Source organism: Oncorhynchus nerka, linkage group LG16 (genome assembly GCF_034236695.1).
Source record: "Oncorhynchus nerka isolate Pitt River linkage group LG16, Oner_Uvic_2.0, whole genome shotgun sequence".
NCBI lineage: Eukaryota > Metazoa > Chordata > Actinopteri > Salmoniformes > Salmonidae > Oncorhynchus > Oncorhynchus nerka.
The window spans coordinates 937,867-954,664 of NC_088411.1; the positions used below are offsets into that span (position 1 = coordinate 937,867).

At 42.9% G+C, this 16,798-nt stretch overlaps 1 protein-coding gene across 1 annotated transcript in view; it reads right to left on the minus strand.

The window, feature by feature from the left end:
• Positions 1–16,322, minus strand: part of LOC115144519 (TANK-binding kinase 1-binding protein 1-like) — a 64,225-nt gene extending 47,903 nt beyond the window's left edge. The window contains 2 exon segments of the mRNA XM_065002353.1: positions 579–704; positions 16,095–16,322. Of these exon segments, the coding sequence (XP_064858425.1) occupies positions 579–704; positions 16,095–16,322 (354 nt within the window).
• Between the last annotated feature and the right edge of the window lie 476 nt (positions 16,323–16,798).

A 16,798-nucleotide genomic window follows, 5' to 3' on the forward strand; every position in this document is an offset into this window, starting at 1 on the left:
GACAAAGAGGAGTGGAGACAGATTACACGTGAAGCAGACTCGCTCGCTACCCTCCTGGCTGTGTGGATAGAAAACGTGGTTTGCTAGGTGGAAGCCACTGTTTCAGGTTGTCAGGGGAAGCAAATATTGCCTTGACTGTGTACGGGGCTTGCTCATTGAGGCGTGACACTAACAATCTTTATAAAGGTCTTTGTCGAAGCGCTCTGACCTTGTGTGTTCAAGGGACAAAGCGCATCCCTTGAACATGTTCCCATAAACCTCTTCCTCCCCCTCGCTCTTTTTTAATCACGGCTTCATATTCTTCTTTCACACCACTCCCCCTCTCCTCACCTCTCCTCTCCTGCCTCCCTCTCAACAATACACAAAGTGATATATAAATTGTTCAGGGAATAATAGAGTAGTTCTTTCATTTTATAGCTAGCTATAGCAATGTTTACACTGTGTACTTGCTAACAGAGGTACGTTTTTTCACAGTACTCATCATCCTATGATTTTACATCGCCACGGGAAGAAAATGATAGATACTGCGCATTTGTGGGTGGGATTAAATGAAGCCCCGGGTGTTTTCTCACTCTCACCTCTTGGGTGAGGGTGCTGACTTTCTGCTGCAGGTTGCCATTCTCTGACTGCAGTAGAGTTGTCTCCTTGGACTCAAAGCTGCAGTAGGAGTTCCTATCCTCCCCAAACTCACTGATCATAGGGAACTGGAGAGGGAGAGAGGAGCATAACGTTATTTATCATTCGTACGATTACAGGTCTTGTCATGTAACTTTTTTCCCCACACATTCTCCATACATAACAGTACACAATACTCTTTCAATCTTGTTAGACATTACTCTTATAACTCCTATATTGTTTGAGAAATACAGAGAAAAACAGCGCACCGAGCAACAGCATAGAGTGAGTTGAGCATCTGTTTACTTGGGGAAACTCATGGTCCAAACACACCAGGACAGTGGTGAAGAGGGCACGACAATGCCTTATTCCCCCTCAAGAGACTGAAAAGATTTGGCATGGATCCTCAGATCCTCAAAAAGGTATACAGCTGCACCATCATTCCCAGTAAAGAAATATTAGGTTGCAGTTATTATAGGAATTATGACTCGTCGACAATTTCTCTCTATACCATTTGTATTTCAAATACCTTTGACTATTGGATGTTTTAATAGGCACTTTAGTATTGCCAGCCTAATCTCAGGAGTTGATTGGTTTGAATTCATAAACAGCGCTGTGATCAAGCATTGCTAAGAGCTTCTGGCAAACGCAGTAAAGTTTGAATGAATGCTTACAAGCCTGCTGCTGCCTACCACCGCTCAGTCAGACTGCTCTATCAAATATCAAATCATAGACTTAATTATAATACAACAAACACAGAAATACGAGCCTTTGGTCATTAATATGGTCAAATCCAGAAACTATCATTTAGAAAACAAAACATTTATTCTTTCAGTGAAATACGGAACAGTTATGTATTTTATCAAACGGTTGGCAATCCTAAGTCTAAATATATCTGTTACATTGCACAACCTTCAATGTTATGTCATAATTATGGAACATTCTGTCAAATTAGTTCGCAACGAGCCGGGCGGCCGAAAATGTTGCATATACCCTGACCCTGAATTTATTTGAACTAAATATGCAGGTTTAAAAATATATATACTTCTGTGTATTGATTTTAAGAAAAGCAAAAGCTGTTTATGGTTAGGTACATTCGTGTAGCGATTGTGCTTTTTTTCGTGAATGTGCCTTTGTTAAATCATCACCCGATTGGTGAAGTAGGCTGTGATTCGATGATAAATTAACAGGCACCGCATTGATCATATGCAACGCAGGACAAGCTAGTTAACCTAGTAATATCATCAACTATATGTAGTTAACTAGTGATTATGTGAAGATTGATTGTTTTTATAAGATAAGTTTAATGCTAGCTAGCAACTTGCCTTGGCTGCTTGCTGCACTCGCGTAACAGGTAGTCAGCCTGCCACGCAGTTTCCTCATGGAATGCAATGTAATCGGCCATAATCGGCGTCCAAAAATGCAGATTACCAATTGTTATGAAAACTTGAAATCAGCCCTAATTAATCGCCCATGCCGGTTGGCCTCTAGTCCAAACACATGCCGGTCGGCCTCTAGTTCAAACACACCAAGACAGTTGTGAAGAGGGCACGACAACACCTTTCCCCCCCCCAGAAGACTGAAAAAATGGGTCCCCAGATCCTCAAAAGTTTCTATAGCTGCACCATCGAGAGCATCCTGACCGGTTGCATCACCGCCTGGTATGGCAACTGCTTGGCATCTGACTGTAAGGCGCGACAGAGGGTAGTGCATACGTCCCGGTACATCATTGGATCCAATCTGCCTGACATTCAGGACCTATACACTAACGTAAACTAAGTCACTTTTGTACATCGTGCTGGTCCGTACGATTGACCTTATTTTAGCGCCCAAAAAACGTAACACTTCCAGATCAACTGTAATATCAATACCATTGTAAAACACAATTTCTCTCCTTTCCAACAAAATCAATGACGAGTCCTTCATGATGCCCAACTCTGCATGATTGAAGAAGGCAATGAGCTCCGTCGGGTCTTTTTTTAAATGGCGGATGGGGAAGCTAAACCTATTGCGTGATAGTGAGAAGGAGAGATGTCGTGTGGGGGAACGTTTTTTTTTCACTGTCCAACTTATCACCTTATCGTATCTAAAATGCAAATGAAACACTATAAAGAGTTTATATAATGTGTCATTACATACCTATTTGAAGGTTTGTGTCGAATTTGTGTCAGATTTGTAGGGCGGTGCTAAAGTGATCTTCAGAAGTAAACAGCGGCTTTTGAGAGTCATGATAGCTTGCAGTGATGATGCAAAAAATGACTAGGTATTCCCCCTTACCCTGTCCCTTTCTTGTTTTTAAACGGTGAGAGAAGTGCTACACCTAGTGGAGAGAGGCTGTAAGACGTTACAGTCCCATTAGTTTTCTTTGCAGACTCTTTTGAATGTCGCGGTTGCGCACAAGTACAGAATGGGGTTAGTGTACGTTAGGCGGTGTCAGAGGAAAGTCCCAAAAATTGTCAAAGACTTCAGCCATCCTAGTCATAGACTGTTCTCTCTGCTACCGTGCGGCTAGCGGTACAGGAGCGCCAAGTCTAGGAACAAAAGGCTAGTTAACAGCTTCTACCCCCAAGCCATAAGACTGCTGAACAACTAAACTAATCAAATGGCCACCCGGATTATTTACGTTGAACCCCCCCCCCCATCCTTTGTTTTTAGACTGCTACTACTTACAGTTATTGTTATGTAAATGTATTGTGTTGCTTTTTGATTGATTTTTTTTTTTTTTACTTTAGTTTATTTAGTAAATATTTTATTAACTCTATTTCTTGAACTGCATTGTTGGTTAAGGGCTTGTAAGTAAAATTTCCACTCTAAGGTCTACACCTGTTGTATTCGGTGCATGTGCCAAATAAAATTTGATTAGATTTGATTCGATTTGATTTTAATTGTGGTTCTGTAAAGAAAAGAGGAGAACTTAGGCTATAGCCCAGTATGGAAAAATATGCCTATTTGCATGTCAACAACTAAATCTGTGGACCCAAACACATGGTGGATGCACAAAGAACAATAGAGCAATGTAGAAATATCTAAACATTATAAAACATAATAAGCATGATCTATCTCCAACCAAAAATAGCCTAGCACCACAGACAAATGCTAACAAATGCTAATCGCTAATAAGCATGCTAAATAGTCATGCAATTCTGGATGACAATGCTAATGCTAGCGGGAGTACGCAAACTAACCAGGTTGGTTATCAGAATGGACACTACAGACTGTCTGAGGCCCTGCCTGATCAGGCATAATGCTAAGTCCCGGAAAAAAGGCTGCTGATTGGCTAACAGGAAAACCAAAAGAAAGTTGGGTTCTTGCAAAGGAGATGAGCTGGCCATTTTTTACACTTACCATGAAATGCTTACTTTTACAAGCCCTTAATTAACCAACAATGCAGCTTTAAGAAAATATAGTTAAGAAAATATTTACTAAATAAATGAATGTAAAAAAAAAATCAAGTAACAATAAAATAACAATAACGAGGCCGGTACGCGTCAATGTGCGGGGGTACAGGTTAGTCGAGGTAATTTAGGTAATATGTAAATGAGGTAGGGGTAAAGTGACTATGCATAGATAATAAACAGCAAGTAGCAGCAGCGTAAATATTTATACCCCCAAAAATCTATAATAATAATGAGAAAAAATAATAATAAGAAGTGTGTGGGGGGGGGGTCAATGCAAATAGTCCGGGTAACCATTTGATTAGCTGTTCAGCAGTCTTATGGCTTGAGGGTAGAAGCTGTTAAGAAACCTTTTGGACCCGGACTTGGCACTCTGGTACCACTTGCGGTAGCAGAGAGAACAGTCTAAGAAGGGATGGCTGGAGTCTATGGCAATATTTAGGGCCTTCCTCTGACACCGCCTGGTATAGAGTTCCTGGATGGCAGGAAGCTTGGCCTCAGTGATCTACTGGGCCGTTCGCACTACCCTCTGTAGCGCCTTGCAGTCGGAGGCCGAGCAGTTGCCATACCAGCCAGTGATTATTACATAGTGAACTAATTCTGTAACGCTAAAAATAAATGTGGCACAGCGGGTGCATTAAGAAGCAGTGTATCTTTCTAACTATATGTAGAACATGTATATTTAGTCAAAGTTTATGATGTTTATTTCTGTTATCTGGCGGAGCTCTCTATAATTTCTCCGGACATTTTTGACCATTTTCTCTGAACATGGTGTCAATGTAAACGGAGATTTATGGATATAAATGGCATATTATTGAAAAAAACATAAATGTACTGTGTAACATGTCCTATTACTGTCATCTGATGAAGATTTTCAAAAGGTTAGTGAATGATTTATTTTTTAATCCTGCTTTTATAATTTTATATTTTCTGGGACAAAATGGCTGCCTCTTGTCTTTGTTTCGGTGGTGGTCTAATATAAATATGTGCTGTGTTTTCGCCGTAAAACATTTTTAAAAATTGACATGCTGGGTAGATGAACAAGGTGTTTATCTTTCATTTGAGGTATTGGACTTGTTAATGTGTGGAGGTTAAATATTTCAAAGAAAATTTTTGCATTGCCTGCGCCACGGTTTCAGCTGAACGGGGGGTGGCGGACTATGAGAGGGACACCTCGCTTTTAAGTTAAAATAAGTGTTCATTGTTGTAATTGTCATTATTTCAAATATATATATGTATATAAAAATCAAACGATTAATCGGTGTCAGCTGTTTTTGGTCATCCAATAATCGGTTTCGGTATTGAAAAAGCATAATCGGTCGACCTCTACTTTGGACCATGAGAGTTTGTTGGTGATGTGGACACCAAGGAACTTGAAACTCTCGACCCACTCCACTTCAGTCCTGTCGATGTTAATAGGGGCCTGTTCTGCCCTCCTTTTCCTACAGTCCACGATCAGCTCAATTTGTCTTGCTCACATTTTGAGTGAGAGGTGTCATGGAAATTTCCTCTATCTACCAAATCATGAGCGCAAACCACAACACAAGTCAGAGTTAGTTATCAAAGTCCATCTTTAATTATATGAGCTTTATCACAACCCTGTGACTCTCAGATCAGTTCAGTGTCTATCAATGAATTCTCTGAGAGCCCTTACACATTGCAGCTGAGTTCCTTTAATAGCAAAGAACACACATAGTCAGACAGCATAGACATAATACATCGTTCAGCTTTGTCTCCTTACTCAAACCCCAGAACCATAAACAAATCCTCCATATCAACAGGCATATATCAAATTGTCATTTAGATACAACCAATTCTAAATTCAACCAATCCTGGACAAACTCACGGAGAGCATAGAATGATTCCAGACACTGCCATCTCCTCTCCCCGATGGGAAAAGTAGGGAGTCACTGGCACACAGACACAGTGGAGCAAAAGATATGTTTACACATGATGACACTTTGACCTCTCCCCTCTCTGCGGCCCATGCAACTTAGTCTTGACATAGAACAGATAACTGCAACCTCGCCACAGTATTATACAAAAATAACATTCTGATGAGAAGTAACTTACAAACATATGATGAATATAAAACATCTTACCTATGTTACCAACCAATTCTGATTATTCCCCAACAGAGGTTGTTGTCCTGGCACCACACTGCCAGGACTCTGATCTCCTACCTATAGACTGTCTCATCATTGTCGGTGATCAGGCCTACCACTTGTGTCGTCAGCAAACTTAATGATGGTGTTGGAGTCGTGCTTGGCCATGCAGTCGTGGGTGAACAGGGAGTACAGGAGGGGGACTAAGCACGTACCCCTGAGAGGCCCCAGTGCTGAGGATCAGCGATTTTTTTTTTTTTTACTTTAGTTTATTTAGTAAATATTTTATTAACTCTATTTCTTGAACTGCATTGTTGGTTAAGGGCTTGTAAGTAAAATTTCCACTCTAAGGTCTACACCTGTTGTATTCGGTGCATGTGCCAAATAAAATTTGATTAGATTTGATTCGATTTGATTTTAATTGTGGTTCTGTAAAGAAAAGAGGAGAACTTAGGCTATAGCCCAGTATGGAAAAATATGCCTATTTGCATGTCAACAACTAAATCTGTGGACCCAAACACATGGTGGATGCACAAAGAACAATAGAGCAATGTAGAAATATCTAAACATTATAAAACATAATAAGCATGATCTATCTCCAACCAAAAATAGCCTAGCACCACAGACAAATGCTAACAAATGCTAATCGCTAATAAGCATGCTAAATAGTCATGCAATTCTGGATGACAATGCTAATGCTAATGCTAGCGGGAGTACGCAAACTAACCAGGTTGGTTATCAGAATGGACACTACAGACTGTCTGAGGCCCTGCCTGATCAGGCATAATGCTAAGTCCCGGAAAAAAGGCTGCTGATTGGCTAACAGGAAAACCAAAAGAAAGTTGGGTTCTTGCAAAGGAGATGAGCTGGCCATTTTTTACACTTACCATGAAATGCTTACTTTTACAAGCCCTTAATTAACCAACAATGCAGCTTTAAGAAAATATAGTTAAGAAAATATTTACTAAATAAATGAATGTAAAAAAAAAATCAAGTAACAATAAAATAACAATAACGAGGCCGGTACCGCGTCAATGTGCGGGGGTACAGGTTAGTCGAGGTAATTTAGGTAATATGTAAATGAGGTAGGGGTAAAGTGACTATGCATAGATAATAAACAGCAAGTAGCAGCAGCGTAAATATTTATACCCCCAAAAATCTATAATAATAATGAGAAAAAATAATAATAAGAAGTGTGTGGGGGGGTCAATGCAAATAGTCCGGGTAACCATTTGATTAGCTGTTCAGCAGTCTTATGGCTTGAGGGTAGAAGCTGTTAAGAAACCTTTTGGACCCGGACTTGGCACTCTGGTACCACTTGCGGTAGCAGAGAGAACAGTCTAAGAAGGGATGGCTGGAGTCTATGGCAATATTTAGGGCCTTCCTCTGACACCGCCTGGTATAGAGTTCCTGGATGGCAGGAAGCTTGGCCTCAGTGATCTACTGGGCCGTTCGCACTACCCTCTGTAGCGCCTTGCAGTCGGAGGCCGAGCAGTTGCCATACCAGCCAGTGATTATTACATAGTGAACTAATTCTGTAACGCTAAAAATAAATGTGGCACAGCGGGTGCATTAAGAAGCAGTGTATCTTTCTAACTATATGTAGAACATGTATATTTAGTCAAAGTTTATGATGTTTATTTCTGTTATCTGGCGGAGCTCTCTATAATTTCTCCGGACATTTTTGACCATTTTCTGAACATGGTGTCAATGTAAACGGAGATTTATGGATATAAATGGCATATTATTGAAAAAAACATAAATGTACTGTGTAACATGTCCTATTACTGTCATCTGATGAAGATTTTCAAAAGGTTAGTGAATGATTTATTTTTTAATCCTGCTTTTATAATTTTATATTTTCTGGGACAAAATGGCTGCCTCTTGTCTTTGTTTCGGTGGTGGTCTAATATAAATATGTGCTGTGTTTTCGCCGTAAAACATTTTTAAAAATTGACATGCTGGGTAGATGAACAAGGTGTTTATCTTTCATTTGAGGTATTGGACTTGTTAATGTGTGGAGGTTAAATATTTCAAAGAAAATTTTTGCATTGCCTGCGCCACGGTTTCAGCTGAACGGGGGGTGGCGGACTATGAGAGGGACACCTCGCTTTTAAGTTAAAATAAGTGTTCATTGTTGTAATTGTCATTATTTCAAATATATATATGTATATAAAAATCAAACGATTAATCGGTGTCAGCTGTTTTTGGTCATCCAATAATCGGTTTCGGTATTGAAAAAGCATAATCGGTCGACCTCTACTTTGGACCATGAGAGTTTGTTGGTGATGTGGACACCAAGGAACTTGAAACTCTCGACCCACTCCACTTCAGTCCTGTCGATGTTAATAGGGGCCTGTTCTGCCCTCCTTTTCCTACAGTCCACGATCAGCTCAATTTGTCTTGCTCACATTTTGAGTGAGAGGTGTCATGGAAATTTCCTCTATCTACCAAATCATGAGCGCAAACCACAACACAAGTCAGAGTTAGTTATCAAAGTCCATCTTTAATTATATGAGCTTTATCACAACCCTGTGACTCTCAGATCAGTTCAGTGTCTATCAATGAATTCTCTGAGAGCCCCTTACACATTGCAGCTGAGTTCCTTTAATAGCAAAGAACACACATAGTCAGACAGCATAGACATAATACATCGTTCAGCTTTGTCTCCTTACTCAAACCCCAGAACCATAAACAAATCCTCCATATCAACAGGCATATATCAAATTGTCATTTAGATACAACCAATTCTAAATTCAACCAATCCTGGACAAACTCACGGAGAGCATAGAATGATTCCAGACACTGCCATCTCCTCTCCCCGATGGGAAAAGTAGGGAGTCACTGGCACACAGACACAGTGGAGCAAAAGATATGTTTACACATGATGACACTTTGACCTCTCCCCTCTCTGCGGCCCATGCAACTTAGTCTTGACATAGAACAGATAACTGCAACCTCGCCACAGTATTATACAAAAATAACATTCTGATGAGAAGTAACTTACAAACATATGATGAATATAAAACATCTTACCTATGTTACCAACCAATTCTGATTATTCCCCAACAGAGGTTGTTGTCCTGGCACCACACTGCCAGGACTCTGATCTCCTACCTATAGACTGTCTCATCATTGTCGGTGATCAGGCCTACCACTTGTGTCGTCAGCAAACTTAATGATGGTGTTGGAGTCGTGCTTGGCCATGCAGTCGTGGGTGAACAGGGAGTACAGGAGGGGGACTAAGCACGTACCCCTGAGAGGCCCCAGTGCTGAGGATCAGCGTGGCAGATGTGTTGCTGCCTACCCTTACTACCTGGGGGCGGCCCTTCAGGAAGTCCAGGATCCAGTTGCAGAGGGAGGGTCCTTAGCTTAGTGATGAGCTCTGTGGGTACTGAGGTGTTGAATGCCGAGCTGCAGCACTCTCACATAGGTGTTCCTTTTGTCCCGGTGGGAAAGGGCAGTGTGGAGCAGTGATTTTAAAAAGTACCCAGTAAAATCCTACTTGAGTAAGAGTCCAAAAGTAATTTGTTTTAAATATACTTAAGTATCAAAAGTAAATGTAATAGCAAAAATATACTTAAGTATCATAAGTAAAAGTAAATGTATAAATAATTTCAAATTCTTTATTTTAATCAAGCCAGACAGCACGATTTTCTTGTTTTTTAAATTTACGGATAGCCAGGGGCACACTGCAACACTCAGACATAATTTACAGTCAAAGCATTTGTGTTTAGTGAGTCTGCCAGATCAGATGCAGTAGGGATGACCTACTGAATTATGTGCGTGAATTAGACAATTTTTTTCCTACTAAACATTCAAAATGTAAAAAGTACTTTCGGGTGTCAGGTAAAATGTATGGAGTAGAATTTACATGATGTTCTTTAGAATGTAATGGAGTAAAAGTTCAAATTGTCCAAAAATATAAAGCACAGATCCCTCCCAAAACTACTTAAGTAGTACTTTAAAGTATTTTTACTTAAGTACTTTACACCACTTACACCACTGGAGTGCGATTGAGATGGCGTTGTCTGTGGATCCGCCAAGGCGGCAATCGAACCGGAGGTGGTTCAGGGCCTCCGTGAGCCATGACCAGCCTCCCAAAGCATCTCATGGCTACCGACGTGAGCGGGGCGGTAATCATTTAGGCAGGTTACCTTGGCTTTCTCGGGCCATGGCGGTCTACTTGAAACATGCAGGCATTACAGACTCCGCCAGGGAGAGGTTGAAAATGTCAAGGGTACAGGTCGGAGAGCAGTGAACTGGGGTTCACTCAGGATGGCGTGGAACCCCAAGAGCACACCTTTGGATTATGATGGTAATGTCTGTCTGACACTCTTGGCTACAAGCAAGGTCACATGGAGAAAGTTGAACCCACCATGCGCAACATTTATCAGATCCTTGCCAACCAGTACGATCCACTTGGCCTCATTGCCCCATACACCACACAGGCCAAGGTTGTGGTCCAGAGGCTCTGGACCAAGAAAAGAGTGTAGGATGACCCAACTTACCTGAAGATTACATGAATCAATGCACCAATTTCCAGCTCCTTTCCAAAGAACAGAAAGAATCCTGGATCAAGACAAATTAAAGATGTTGGAAGTGTGGACGCGGACACCAAGCAGCTCAGTGTACTCTCAAGGCTGTGCAAGAAGTGCGAGAAGAAGCGTCTTGAGATTATCCATGATGTCAACACTAGCCCAACTGCTACAAAGAACGCTAGCACGAATGCTATGAAGACCGCCAGCACAAAGGCGCCAACAGAGAGCATTTGCCTGGTGAGCTCCACTGCAGGCTCTCTACGTTGATCGACCTTCCGGCAGCAGCAAGGTGCTGCTAAAGATGAGTCGAGTCATCTTGCAGAGCGGCCACAAGTCACTTGACACGTACGCCCTGTTGCACTACACTTCTACACGACACAGCAGAGCAGCTAGCCCTCCAAGGCAATCAAGAGGACTTGGCACCTTGTACGGTGCGTCAAGATGTCAATCAACCATGGAGCTTCTGTGTCATTCTCTGTGGACCCTGTTACTCAACCAAACAGGTCCTTTGACATCCATAGAGCCTTCACAGCTGAAGAGTTGCGCCTTGCACCGCATACCTTCCCCGTCAAAGCCCTTCAGAAAAGATATCGGCACCTCAAAGGCCTACCCCTCCAAACACTGGATCAGGTGCAGCCGTTACTGCTCATCAGATCAGACTATCCCCATCTAATCACTCCGGCAGAGCCAGTGCATTTGGCTCCCCCTGGTGGACCTTCCGCCATCAAGACTCAGCTCGGATGGACCCTTCAAAGTTCCTGCAGCAAAGTCTTGCTCCACAACAGTGCCTTCATACATCCCTTATCTCTCCATCTGCAGAGCTCTTCAGGTATGTAGAGAAGCTCTGACAGTTGGATACGCTGCAGTACAGGAGTGAGAAGCTCGTCACACCGTCCAGACAAGATGGAGAAGACCGTCAGAGTTGAAGTTGACGGGGTTCAAAGGTACTCCACTCCTCCCTTAGAAGCTCCGAAGAAGGCAGTACTGGCTCATCTGCGAGGGACAGAGAAGCGTCTGTCCAAGGATCCAGAGAAGATGGAGAAGACCGTCAGAGTCGAAGTTAACAGGGTTCAAAGATGACCCAGACTTACCTGAAGATCTTCTCCAAGCGTGGCTTATTTGTGAGAAAAAACTTTCACAGCTGTCTCAGGTCACACTACCAAGGTGTTACATCTGCCCCGACATGGATCTCCCAACGAGCAAAAGAAGTGTTCAAGTCTTCAATGATGCCTCAGAACGTGCATACTGTGCCATTGCGTACCTCTGTACTGAAGACACCAATGGACAGATCCAAGTGGTATTCCTTGCAGCAAGATCAAGAGTGGCCACGAAATGACAACAGTCGATGCAAAGACTCGAGCGCTGCGCTGCACTCACTGGTGCCCAGCTGGCCGTGGCTATCAGAAAATAACTCACCCTGGAAATCCATGAGGTCACGTACTGGTCGGATTCTACAACAGTCTTAACCTGGCTCCAGTCACACTCCTGCAGGTACAAAGTATTTGTAGGCACAATAGTCACAGAAATACAGGAGCTCACGGACTCCCAGGCCTGGCATTGCGTGGACACAGAGAGAAATCCGGATGACGATATCACACGCGGCAAGATGCTGTCTCGGCTTTCAGAACACAACCGTTGGAGTCAAGGTCCTCCATTCCTGTGGCAGGTCCAGTCATCCTGCCGAGAAGACCAAGTACTTCCTGACAAAGCAAAGGAGCTGCGGAAGCCTACCTTCTGTGGACTCCTGTCAGCGGAATTCACGTTGTCTCTCTCTGATGTTGCCCAGTTCAACACTTTCCATGAGCTGGTGGAAGCCACAGTGCAGTTGCTACACGGGGCGGCCAGTAGTGGAGACAGCCCTTCAGTCGATGATTTCAAGCAAGCAGAACATGAAGTACTCAGACATGCTCAGTCTGAGAGCTTCCCAGAAGACCTCTCCCTACTAGAGGCAGGGAAGCCAATCCCTCCGAGCAGCCATCTGGTGAAGCTGGCCCCGGAGTATGACAATGACACCAGACTGATTCCATGTTGGAGATTGCCTTTGGAGGTGGTTCTGGACCTAGGTCATCCACTCACCAGGTTGTAGATCAAGAAATATGATGAGCAGCTGAGGCACCCGGGACCAGAGAGGGTGTTTTTTGAGTTACGTCGAAGGTTCTGGATTCTGAGAGGGAGGGCTCCCATTCGCTGTTTTCAGCTTGGCTGCACCGGATGCGGGATGTGGCAATGGCCAGCCAGATGTGCCTAGGATGGTTGAACTGCCGACTGTCGCTCCACAAGCCCAAATTTTATTCTACAGGAGTGGACTGCTTTGGACCATATATCATCAAGATGGGCCAAAATAAATTAAAAGAGAAGGGGCATCATCTTTAAGTCCATGACAACCCGGGCTGCACAAGTGGATCTACTGACGAACATGGATTCCAGTTCATTAATCGCTCAAAGAGGAAGTTCCTGTCCGATCGAGGAACAAATTTCAAGGGAGTGGAGCGAGAGCTACAGGAGGCCTTCACGAGTCTCCACCCACAGTTCCAGGAACAATTAGCCAGTCAGAAGACCACCCTTGGAAACCACCCTTGGTGCGCAGAACATCTCTGAAGAGGTGCTGAAGGCTGTCCTAATCGAAATAGAAGGGATCTTGAACTCCAAGCCCTTGGGATATGTGACATCGGACATCGCGGATCCGGATCCAATCACTCCAAACACTCTTCTCATGGGGCGGCCAGACTCATCACTACAACATGTGGTCTACCCAGAGTCTGAACTGCTCAGTTGCAAAAAATGGAGACACAGCCAGGTTCTAGCCCACCATTTCTGGCACTGCTTCACACGGAACTACTTACCTGCACTTCAAGGCCGCCATGAGTGGGACAAGGATAAGGAAGACCTTGCAGTTTGGACAGTTATGATGATCATGGATGATCAGTCTCCTAGGGCACTCTGGCAAGTTGGAACTATCAAGTAAGTTATCCCTGGAGCAGATGGTAAAATGAGGACAGCAGAGATCCAAGTCAAGGTCAGGCATGTTGCTCGACACATCCAGCTGCCCACCCTTCCTCAAGAAGCTACTGACCCTTAGCTGGCTTGTCAGTTGAAGCAAATATGTATAACACATTTGCATGTGGCTGTAAAAACGGCCAGCTCATCTCTTTTCCAAGACCCCAACTTTCTTTTGGTTTTCCTATTGAAATAAGGTCACGCCAATCATTATAATTTTATTAGCCTATCAGCATCCTTTTTCCCCCGGGACTTAGCATAATACCCGACCAGGCAGGGCCTCAGGCAGTCTGTAGTTTCCATTCTGATGACCAACCGGTTTTTCTCTCCTGCTTATTCTACTGCCTTAGAAGAAATTGCTTTTCTTTTTGATGTTTATTGTGCGTGCATCTCAATGTAAGTGCCAAAATCCTGATGTCTTGTTGTTTGGAGCTAAATAGTGTCTGTTTTAAATATGTACTATTTGTGTAAACTTGCTAGCTACCTAGCTAGCTTGTATACTCCTGCTAGCATTAGCATTGTCATCCGGAATGCATGGCTATTTAGCATGCTTATTAGCGATTAGCGATTTGGTTGTAGATCGCTCATGCTTGTTATGTTTTATAATGTGTAGATATTTCTACATTGCTCTATTGTTCTTTGTGCATCTAGCATGTGTTTGAGTCCACATAGTCTGTTTAAATGTTGACATGCAAATAGGCAAATTTTCCCATACTATGCTATAGCCTAAGTTCTCCTCTTTTCTTTACAGAACCACAATTAGTATCAGAGAGAGTGGTGTTGTATATGTGTGTATGGATCTTCTGAACAGAACACAATGTGGTGGTTGCTACCGGCCAAAAATCCAGAACCTAGATTTTTTTATTTTTTATTTGTCATGCCCTGACCTTAGAGATCATTTTTATTATCTATGTTTGGTTAGGTCAGGGTGTGACTCGGGTGGGAAAGTCTATTTTCTTTTTCTTTGTTTTTGGCCGTGTGTGTGGTTCCCAATCAGAGGCAGCTGTCTATCGTTGTCTCTGATTGGGGATCACATATAAGTTGTCATTTTCCTTTTGGGTTTTGTGGGATCTTGTTTTCTGTTTAGTGTTTCTGCCTGACAGAACTGTGCGCTTTTGTTTTTTGTCTTTGTTATTTTTTTGGTGTCATCAATAAAATCACGATGTACGCCTAACCACGCTGCGCCTTGGTCTCCTTCTCCCAACGAGAGCCGTTACATTATTGGTCCTTTTGAATTCATAAACAACCCATATTTTTCAGTATTCAGATTCAGATTTGACTTCACACAAAGACGGAACAACACACGTTACAACAATATAACCAGAAATCACATGATCGTTTCCATCTTAAAGTGCCTAAATTTGACTGACTTAAATCATCCAATGATATGGATGTGAGGACCAAACAAACATTTTCCATTTAGAGAAACACCTCTTTCTACTTAGACTGAATTAGCAGTGTGTTGTAGCTCTGGAAGGAACTCTTCAGGGCCACACAGTCCTCACACTGTGAGGCACCAGCCACTCTAAACTCTCTACTTGTCAGCCACCTTACTCTTAGCCAGTCTTAAAGTTGGAGAACATTTTCCAACATTACTCAGATTCAGAACATTTATTCAATTTTGGAAAGACCAATCGCATTATCTTGCATGCGAACTGGTCAGCTATTAAATTTAGTCTCTTTGTCTCACACAAGAGACTAATTCAGTACTAACAAAATCAATACATTTGTTTTTTTGCGTGATTCAAACTGAACATACTGTTACTTTAATAAATAATTTATAACCATTCCACTGAAATGCAACCTAGTGGCAAAGCTTTGAGTGCCAGCTGCTCTGTTATGGACAGGTGTGTTAGTGAGTGACTGAGCGTACAAACATCTGGGGAGGCAGTACAGACAAAACAAGCAATCTGGAGGCCCGAGGGCACTCTCTTCATCACCCTCCCTCTCTCTTCTTCTCTTTATCTCTCATGCCCTTCTCCCTCCATCCCTCCCTCTCTCCCTCAACTGTTCTCTCTCCTCTCTTTCATCTCATCTGTAGCGTTCTCGCCCACATTAGTCACCCTGCCAGGTGGGACAGCTCAGAGAGTTCATCTGCTGCACCAGCTGTGTCCCTCTACACCACTACTCTGCTACTCCATGCACGTAGAGAGCATGGGTGGCACATCACTGACTCAGCACAATACAACCACTGATGAGATACAGAGACGCTCGTCCCTCACACACAACATGCAACAGTGTTAGTCATCAATATAGGGAATATGGAAGCTAGATTAGCCAGTAAGTGAGACTTATTCCACTCCTCTAACTCCTATTACAAGAGTTTTTCCTTCCCAGAAAAATCTCAGACCTCTCTCTAACTAGAGTTTAGATTATTTCCTGGTCAAGTCACATGGTCAGGATCAGGAAAAGCTTATATGCCAATCGGCTCTTAGCCTTACCTTGATCTCGTAGATCTTGAGCTTCCTCTTGATGCCACTGTTCTCTCTCTCCAGGCCCGCGAGCCGTGTCTTGATGTCCTGGTAGGCGGTGATGAGGGCGAAGTGGGAGACGGAGTACATATCATCAGGGAGGGTTGAGGAGGACCAGCCCACGTCACCACAGCTGTCCTCCTTCAAGCCCTCGCCACCTCCCAGTAGCCTCAGCTCACCACCGAATAGAGATTCCATTGCTCAGAGCCTCAACCTGTCAGGATAGAACGAGACAGAGAGAGAGAGATGATTAGTATGAAGATACAGTATGTAGAAACACTTTGTGGTGTGGGGCCAAGAGTTTTTTTCCTGACCATATTTCCTGGAAAGGAAAAACTCTGGGCCCTAGTTATAGTCTGTTAAAGGGGTACGTGTCTCAGTCTTAAGGGGTATTGTGCAGCAGGAGGCAAAGCAATATTTTTCTGGCATATGCTTCAAAAGATATTAAAGTTAGGGGAGTTAGTGTCCTTGTCTGTTTTTAAGATTCTGATCGACAACACTGTTTGTGAAAGCTGCAGTTGTTTCTAATATTCATTTGTATCCATAACTTGTGACACTTTGTCTTTTGTGTGTATTTTGTATTTTTTTTGTATTTGTATTTGTATTTCCCTGTTTTGCCTTCTTGCCAGGTCGCCCTCGCAAAATAGCTTTTTAACCTCAGTGGGTCCTACCTG